General features: G+C 37.2%; 1 protein-coding gene across 2 annotated transcripts in view; it reads right to left on the minus strand.

Annotated features, from left to right (window-relative positions):
• Nucleotides 1–9,968, minus strand: part of EFR3A (EFR3 homolog A) — a 44,907-nt gene that overhangs the window by 11,495 nt on the left and 23,444 nt on the right. The window contains exons 12-19 of one of the 2 annotated variants that reach the window (XM_015561598.1): nt 9,333–9,384; nt 7,205–7,377; nt 6,675–6,750; nt 5,817–5,978; nt 5,070–5,201; nt 4,033–4,100; nt 2,975–3,102; nt 1,862–1,912 (exon numbers count right to left, since the gene is read on the minus strand). In XM_015561598.1, the coding sequence (XP_015417084.1) occupies nt 1,862–1,912; nt 2,975–3,102; nt 4,033–4,100; nt 5,070–5,201; nt 5,817–5,978; nt 6,675–6,750; nt 7,205–7,377; nt 9,333–9,384 (842 nt within the window). The remainder of the gene's footprint in view (nt 1–1,861; nt 1,913–2,974; nt 3,103–4,032; nt 4,101–5,069; nt 5,202–5,816; nt 5,979–6,674; nt 6,751–7,204; nt 7,378–9,332; nt 9,385–9,968) is intronic. The other variant, XM_006753276.2, reaches the window with a different exon arrangement.

Below are 9,968 nucleotides of genomic sequence, written 5' to 3' on the forward strand. Positions count from 1 at the left end.
AGGGACGGGCAGGAAAGGGATCAGTGGGGGCAAAATCAGTGAGAACAGAAGGGAAGCATTGAGGAGATAGAAAAAGAGTCAAAGTTTTAAAAGGAAAGGAAATAAACTTTAATGGGAAACCATACACATATCCTCGAGCATCTGACCTGTATAGTCACCTGCTTACAGGGCTGCAGCAAAGCCCAGGTGCCCAGCCGGCACCTTGTCCACCTGCACAAACGTACTGTTCCTAAATCAGTGTCTGTTCCTGCGCTGCCTGCCATGCCTGTTGAGATGCAGCCTCGCCCCCTCCTGGACCGCCCTGCCCTCCGGCTCCATCTCAGTCTGAGCACACAGCCTGGGAGGTGTTTGCTTCCCTTCCCCCACGGGCTGGGGCAGTCCCAGACACTGCTGACTGGTCCCTTCCATTTTCCACCGCCTCCCTCCTGTTTCCTCAGGTCTGAACGGGAGCAGGATTTCAGAACCAATGCTTAGAGCTGCGCCTCACTCCTTCCGTGCTGCTCTGCTGCCACCTGGTGCACCCACACATAACGTACACCCACACGTACCGTATACACTTGACCCAGATGGCTAAGGGAGAAAGGAGTCTGAATGCAAGTGGCACAGAACTACATTACATGGAACTTCCTGTGGCTATTTAAAAGTTAGATATAGAAACTGTCTTCACACTGTATACACTAAATCATAAATGCAACCTGGGCTACAATACTACTCAGATTCTATTAAAGAGCTAACTGGGGAGAACAAAATTTCACAAATAACTTATCTTCACAAAACTCAAAATGTCACAGTTTAATGCCTGTATTACTTACAAAGGTATGCTTTTTTGGTCCTATAGAAAAGCGCAAAATTCCACAGAATTAATGCATACAGGATGGGGCAAAAGTAGGTTTACAGTTAAAATACAAAGAAATATAAATAAATAATAAATTATAATGTAAGAATAAACTGTGTTTTGCATTACTCACAACTGTAAACCTACTTTTGGCAACCTCTTTATTTATAGAATAAAAACCAACCAAAAATCATGGAATAAAAAGTAATAACCAAGTTGTTTAATTCCAGCCTTCCTATCCTCATTTGTAAACAAAGATAATGCTACCTCCCTCACTGAACTATTTTAAAGGTTAAATAAATAAGTGAACATGAAGTACACATCACAGTGCCTAGCACACAGCAGGTGACTAATAAATGGCAGCTGCTATCATGATGATGGTAGTGTATATATGTATATCTATTTCTATATCTACCTCCAATACACACACACACACACACATATCTATGTCACACAACAAACTAAATGTGTTTTGCTTTTTTTCTTCAGTATGATGTTCTTAAACCCCTTAATTTTCTAAATTATCACCTGATGGTTATAGAGCCAAAGAAAAACACAATGCCAGACTGATTGTCTCACAAGAAGCATGCATTCTGCACTGAGGCGGGGCACACGCACACAGACTGCTGTACACCACCCGTCTTTACGAATCAGAGAACTCGCACTCTGACTGCTGCATTATGTAACCAAGTATTGAAATGTTCGGAATTCTTCCAGTCAGTGATAGAGAGGCATTAAGAAAGGAATACAGCTTTTTTCAGGGGTGGGAAGAAATGAAAAGAACAAACCACCTGTTTAAAAAAAAGCACCAGAATGTTCACTAAAAACTGTTAAGAGTCAAAGGATCAGGGTTGAAGGAAAGAAGCAGTGCAAATTAACTACCGCTATGGGGAGGCAGAGCAAAATCATAAGGGAACTGGTAGGTGTAGAAGGTGCGCAGGCACCGGTCCGCTCTAAAAGGCGAGTCTGATTAAGCTACTCTCCTACAGGACGGGGGAAGGGCAGCCAGACCGACGCTGGGTTTACCTTCGGACTTGTGCCTGGGCTTAGGAGGGTTTTTGCCTGAAGGAAAGAGAGCTAAAGCCACACAGTAAGAATGAAATATTTTTAAAGTCTTTTCAATTACAATGCTCTACTAATGTTTATTCTTAGCATTTTTATTTCCCCAAGGAACTCATGCAGAATAAAATCTTGTATAGCACAGAATATAAAATAAAATGCAAAAGAATTCACTAACATCTCAGATGCTACGATCAACTATCTTTGTAATAAATGTATGTATTTTGGATCTACATTATACAAAAAGATAAGTATTTATAAAGATTGTGCTACCTTTAGTGATTAGTCCATAAAACCACCTAACTGAACTCAAACAGTTCTCTTGTACAACAGAGGTTTCCCCAAAGGAAGAACTAGTTCTACCAAATTTAATATTTATATAATCACCAAGTGAAAATGAAGGCGGAAGGTACTGTTTGGTTTTAGTATTTAAAGTAAAAATCGACTGTAAGACACTATGCAGTTTTGCCATGAAGCACTGCAGAATTACTGTGGTCAATGGCAAGAACAGAGGAAATAAATAGTGCATAGAAGAAAGCATATTCTTAACTCACAACGTTTGAGACTTCTTTGCACAGCAAATGATCTGTACTCTTTCACATGACAAAAGTTGCCTAATTCATTAGCTCAATAAACACAATTAACTAATTAAACAATTTTCACCCATTTCCATAAGTTAAAGACAACATTGGTTAATGAGGAAAGACCTCACTTTCCTTCTTGGTTTAAAGTATATTATTATTTAGTGCAACGATAATAATCACTCGAAGATTAAATCTGTTCATGATAAAATCACATACAGGGATGGGCAAAAGGAGGGTAATGATAATACAACAATTAATAATAAAAGAATAACAGTTTAGCACACTTACAACTGTAAACTTACTTTTGCTCATCCCTGTATATACCTTTAGAGACTTAGTAAGTTTTCAAGAGGAAAATAGAAAAATACAAGTAACCATCGTTGAGCATTTGTAAAGCTGTGGTACAGTAAATATACAAACTATTTCATCGCTAACTGAGAATGGAAAAGTTATTGAAACATCACTAGAATGAGAGTTCTAATCAGCCTCCACTCACCTGTGGCTTGTGGTACATATGGCACTGACAATCTCTCAACACTATAGCCACTTCCACCTAGTGACTCTGCAATCTTGTTGGTCAAAAAGTACAAACTTTTGTCATGTTTCTCCAAAGATTTTGGAAGCCTGTCAGATTGATTAAACCAAAGTAATTCAGTGTTATTTAAATTACCGAGCAAAAATAAGTTACCATTCAAACATTCCAGGTCAAAGCTTAAATATTATAAATGAACTGTAATTAGCAATAGGCACAGTATAATTTAGAGGACTCATTTGAGCTCTTTAAAGCAGGACACATGGTTCCTCCAATTAACCATTCTGCTGTGACTCATTCCCCAATAGCGGTGAGGTCAGGCTTACATTGTCCTGTTGGTATTCACACATTACATGATAAAGAGGACTAAATTCAGCTTTAACTTGCAAGGTGATTAAAACCTACTGGGAGAAGAACATAAACATGCCGTCTGTGCTAGTTAATGAAAAACCGCACGGGCAGGCAAGTGACAGGAAGCACTTGCCCAATCACATGAAGCTTCTCTTTCCTATCAAACGACCTGATTTTATCTTATGTTGATGCTTTCAATAGAAAACCGCTTTTAGAGCCCAAAAGTGTGAAGAACACATTGTTCATTTATTTTTTTGTTTGAATAGCAAGGAAGAATGTAGTGTATAAATTATTAATTTTCCTTAATACAGTCTTTCTCCCAGAATTTTATGAGTACTGTTATCTATTATGGAAAATCTTGAACAGGATATTGTATTTCTTTAAAGGAGTGTTCATTTATATGAGAACATGCTATTTAGGAGATATATCTCCATATTAAAAAGATAAATATTTTTTAATCAAAGACTGATCTATGTTTGCACAAGCCTATATTTATCAAGTATAAGAACTTCTATAGCAGGAGAAAGAAGTGAGACAAATTAAATGCCAGAAACACAAAACATGATTATGATAAAACACCAGAAAATTATTCTCAGCAGCTGATTCCTTTATAATCACTGACTGGTCTCTCAAGTCAGCACCCCGCCTTAAAATGTGAAGATTTAACATACGTGCACTTATCTCTGAAAACGTGCTCTGGCAGAAAATAAGGGGCTTCCATCGTCCGCATTTCAATAACCTGAAAAATACCCAGGAACAAAATAAAAATAGAAAACCTCTCTTCTCAGGACCCTGCTATGAAAACATGGAAAGCTAAAACAACAAACAAAAAACAGAAACAAAAACTAAACATATATGAGAAATACCATCACTTTATTTTTAAATTTAAACTATGCTTACAGCCCAAACGTAGAGTTCATTTTGTTTTTACATTTTACATTATTTTTAAAATTCACCAGGTAACAAAATCATGACAATAAAGTAATACATGTAGTAAAAACACAATGACCCGTCACACCTGATTAAACCTACTGCAAAGGGTCAGAACACGTATGTTCTCAGCTGCCCCTGCTTTGGAAATCCCTCACAAAGCACCGGCCCTCGGCATGCCCCAACCCCGTGCTCCTTGGGCAGCCCTCAGGAGAGGGCTCAGTGCACGGGAAGTCTGGCTCCTCTGTCAACTGTGAGCAACTGAAGGGGTAACTCTGCTTTCACAGCATTAAATATTCACTTGTTTAGTGAATGAATGAGTTCTATTTCTTAGAATGCACTGAAATCCAACATTTTAGTAAGGACTGAGAGATGTACCCCCAATTCCATAAGATGAGGTTCCCCTAAAATGTTTTTAAATCATTCAAGTAATTATTTAATGAGTTACTGCTGAAAAAGCCAAATATAGTCAAATGACCGCGAACAAATCTCTGAGAACAAAGTTATTCAACTTTTGAGATCTGGCTCAAGTAGACTAGTTTAAAACAGTAACAACCAAGTAGTAAAATTTAAGAAAATTTAGATACTAAGATTCATAATGGTTTAATGTAGTTTCCATTTACGACAGAGGATCCAGAAAAGACTCAGTCACTGCATAATTCTATAGAATTATCTGAATTTGATACATAAGCATCAAAATTGAAATTAATCATCACCAAAAGAAAATCAGCTATGTTTGTATAAAAACCAAGTTGAGGAGCTTTTCGCAATACCTGACCTTGGTAACATGCTGGCAAAACGCAGGGACGGCGATCATCTGGCTGACGAAGTTGAGGTAGGCGGCCACCAGCGCCATGATGCCGCAGCGGTGGAACATGGGCAGGTTGTCCTCGTTGAGGATGGCGCTGTCCTTTAACAGAAAGCACAGCACAAGGCTTAGGCTCCCAGGTCCCTCTACGGCGCCACTGAGAGCTGCGGGTGGTTTGGAATGCTAACCAAAATGTCACCTTATAAGAAGTTATTTTTTTTTAAATTCTAAAAGGAGAATAAATGTCCATTTATAGAAGAGTAAAATCTCTCAACTAGCTTTTCCTAAGAAAAAATAGTATATATATATATTAAATATATAAACATCTCTCTGATATACACATATAATATATACACATACTCTCATTGCTTACTGTCCTTTTATTACAGAATACTTAACTCCTAACCAAACAACTACATATATATATTATTTAATGACTTTCTTCCCCACTGAACTCCAAGTATGAGCTCAGGGATCATGCTGTCCTTTCATCACAGTATTTTCCTGGGGACTCGATCAATATTTAGCACACAAACAAATGCTCATTCAACATTTGTTAACAAAACAAATGCCTATGGTCACTGTCTTGAGTGTTATAGATTTAAAACTAGACACTCCCTTTTAAAAATTCATGTCCTTGGATAAGTGCAACACTTTAAAGATGGTATCTGTTTCATAGAAAAATGTTTTCCTCAATGAAAGGCTACGAAAGCATACCTGTAAAGCAATGGCTAAGCGGATGAGATCAATAACCACCTCTTCATTGGCCAATTCAATTGTCATAAGAGCAAGAGAAGTATAGAGTAACTCATAGTTTTTCTGAACGTTGTCTTCCTCTTTACAGCCCAAATATATGTGCCGATATAGTTGCTGCCCATTCTGAAAAGGGTCATGACAGAGGAAAAAGATATTTGCTTAAAATGTAGTAAAGGCAGATTTCACATGCATATAACCTCTTATAAAGTAACTATCTTATTACACAACATACAGTGGAAGAGAAATTTAAACTGATAATTAGATGGTCAAATTGTATCCCCATCATTAACATCAACAAATATACCAGCATACAACTACAAACTAACAGAAGAGGTGACGAACAAGCCTTAAATAAAAACAGCAAGTAAGAAAAAGTTTTAGTGTCAACAATGAAAATATTTTTAGTGGTATTTGAAAAGACAGAAGCAGACTGCAGATTGATATAAGCAAAAACTAAAGTGGATGGCAGGGTTAGGGGGGCCTTGGTAATGAGGGGGGATCTGGCTGAGGGCGAAGGTGCTAAGCTGCCTTGTCTGAGAGGAGCCTCCTGGGAGGCGGTTAGCGCCCGTCCAGGGAAGAGCCTGGCAGGTTCTGCTATGCGCTGGCATGAAGTCCCCAAAGGCAAGTCTGCAGCTGACACAGAGGGAGAGGTTACAGAAATTCCCAGGGACAGCGCAGAGGTTTCCCCCAAACCAAGCCAACCTCAATCTATTAATAAAGTATGGCTTCATTGCAAGGCCATATGTCAATATAAAACTATGTAACTATTCAAATGGCTTTCACTTACATCATGCATTATTTTTTAGAAGATAAGCTCACCTTTTTCATGAAACTTGTGTCTTGTCTACAGATTTTTTCTCTTTTGATCTTTAGGTCAGCTACATCAGGTATTATTCTAGAGATAATCAATATATAATTTTTAATAAACAGCACATTTAGTTATAATATCATGGGTTATGTGGCAAATCAAGAGCTATACTTAGGAGTCTGAACTATGTACCACTCATTTCAATGAGCATGTTAAGTCAGTCTATTATGTAATCATATCACTGACTTAGGAAGTTTAAGAATTTTATAAAGTAATCTTGACTCCTAATGCCATTTCTAAGTTTAAAGCAAAATTAAAATTCATGTAACTAGTAACCACTAGTAGTTGAGATCTTTGAAAAGACCTCTAAACATCTGCTATCTTAAACTATACGGATAATTAAATGCTCTTGATACCAATTAAATAAAACTCTGGATTAATAAAACCTGAAAATCCTAGATTTAAAAATATCACACTTAAATACGTGAATGTAGAAACTAAAAAACATCATCATTAAGCCTATTTCAAGATGGCGCACTACCTGATCCCTCGAAGCTTTGCCCTGTTGTCATGGCGATCCATGAGATTATGCATCACTTCCAAGACTAACTGTCTCAATTCATAGTCCTCCATGAGGGATGGTGACAGCAGAGGATCCAGAAAAGACCCAGGGAGCGCAGTAACAATCGTCTTCGCTTTGTACCCAGAGGTGACCTGATTACAGGGAGGATCAAAGAAACAAACAAAACACCTTTGTCATGAGTCCTTGTTTGGTAAAATTCTCAAAACTGTTTTATGAAAGCCATAAACTAAGGGGAATAAGTATGGACATCAGCCTGAATAAAAAAATAAAAGTTTTGTAAGGTGATGAGGATTTTACCGAATTACGAAAACATCATTCGTAAAGAGAGTAACCGTAATGACAGCCCCCATTTCCCACATGCCAGGCAGGGTCTAAGCACCACGGGCATCAGCTGCATCCTCCCCACATCCCTGTGAGGTGGGCATGCATGCATTCCCACTTTATATGAGAAAACTGAGGGTCAGAGAGGTTAAGAACATATGGGATAGGTAATCAGTGCTACATGAATATAAGATTAGCTAGCAAATGGTTCAAGTAAGAGCTGAAAATCTTTAAATTATTCTTTTAAATTAAGCAGGTTAGGTTAATAGGAATACATTTTCAGTTTGGAAAGTGGTACTTTATTACATACTTGATTTGACATTTCTGAGTGAACCTCTATATTTTAAATGTTAAGCTTTTCATATCTTCAGTGTATCTTAAATGCTGTTAAACATTTTAACCATACCACACAGACCTTCCTTCAGCTGACTATGCGGGTACAATTAGGATTAGGTCAAGATGATCTACTAGAGAATTTGTTTAATGAAAAATAGGACCAGATAAAATTTGAGGTTGCAATTTAAATGTACATTTATATTTGCAAACATATTTGGAACATGTATTATAGGATGGTGGTGACCTTATAAGCAAGCAAAGATATTGGTGGGACAACTGCTACCCCCCTAAAAATTAAAAATATATCCATGTCCCATACAACATACAAAAATGATCTTCAGATCAAAGTTTTAGATGTAGAAAGCCAAATTTTAAAAACATTTTTAAGAAAATAATAAACAATGTGCTTATGTCATCAGAAGAGGCAAGAAGTGAAGACACAAATAAAACAAAAACAAAACATAGGAATGAACTGATAAAGTTGGCTATATTAGAATTTAAAATTTCTTTATGACAAGTACCATAAACAGGATTAACATGAAAATCACATGAGATGTTTCTGTACTTCTCCCCAGGTATGAAATATTCCTTTGAAAAGATGAAATCATTGACAAAAGATGTTCAGATTAAATTGTGAGAGCACCAACAGGGAAAGGACACATTCCCAACAGTAAGCCCCACCCAGCATTATGTAAAGTGCCGCTGAGTCAAAGAGGAATATAATTACTATGAAATAAGCACAGGGCCTCCCATGTCAGATATGCTTTTCCTTTTCAGCTACTTATAGCTGAATTATTTCCCAAAGAAGAAGCCACTATTGGGTCAGTGTGTGAAAGAATAGCATGACCCATAGACTGGATTTCAAGCCCAAGTTCTATTCTTTTTTTTTTTTTAATATTTTATTAATTTTTTACAGAGAGGAAGGGAGAGAGATAGAAAGTTAGAAACATCGATGAGAGAGAAACATCGATCAGCTGCCTCCTGCACATCTCCCACCGGGGATGTGCCCGCAACCCAGGTACATGCCCTTGACCGGAATCGAACCTGGGACCCTTCAGTCCGCAAGCCGACGCTCTATCCACTGAGCCAAACCGGTTTCGGCCCAAGTTCTATTCTTTAGCTCCGTGACGTGGTGAACCTCCCCCACGGCTTCCACTACAAGTCCCTGAGCTCAGGCATCTCCATCTATCAGAGGGCAATACTTCCTGTCCTCTGTATGTTTCATCACCATGAGGAGAAGGAAGGAATAAATAGTAAAAGCATAATAAAATACAAGAAAATGAAAGCTAATATTTAATTACACAAACCACAGAGAAAACGAACCATAACTAGGACCTGACTATGTAAGAAAAGAGGCTCCCAATGGGAAGCTGCTTTCACCTCTTCAGTCATGTGAGGAGGAGGGCTCTCACCTGTGGCAATGTCTTACCATAAGCAAGGATCGCAGCAACATTATCTGAATCCGCCTGGTTCCCAAGTCCCTAAAAGATACAGCATACTAGCATTATCTCATTAATAGTAATTAACATTCACATTACTTCATCTACTTATTATTCACTGATTTTAAAACTCTACTCATATTGGCTAAATAGATTTTAATAATAGCTAAGTCATGGCTCCCTTTATACTCTAAGTTTAATATGAATTAAAGAGCTATATGTAAAAAAATAAAATTCAAACAAAAATATTTACGTTATTGGCTCTCAAAGGAAACAGACCTATGCATGTAATGACATGAAAATTAAATCATATGAATATATAACAAAACAACACAAAAAGATACTATACGTTGGGAAATATATTTACTGTAAATATAATTAATTGACTAATATATTTAAGAGGTAAAACCAGATGATTCAAAAAACAATTAACAAGTGGAAAATGGGTTATCTAATTAACAGTCTAAGAAATATAAATCAAATAAGACTATTATTTCTTTACTAAAGTAGCAAAAAACACAAAAATATTCACAAACTAAAGCTTTAGCATGTTTTAAAATCAAATCTATAAATGAGGTGACCAAGACATAGGATCTTTAAAATCACTTTCAGTTTTAGAATTGTAG

The sequence above is a fragment of the Myotis davidii genome, unplaced genomic scaffold, assembly GCF_000327345.1.
Source record: "Myotis davidii unplaced genomic scaffold, ASM32734v1 scaffold30, whole genome shotgun sequence".
NCBI lineage: Eukaryota > Metazoa > Chordata > Mammalia > Chiroptera > Vespertilionidae > Myotis > Myotis davidii.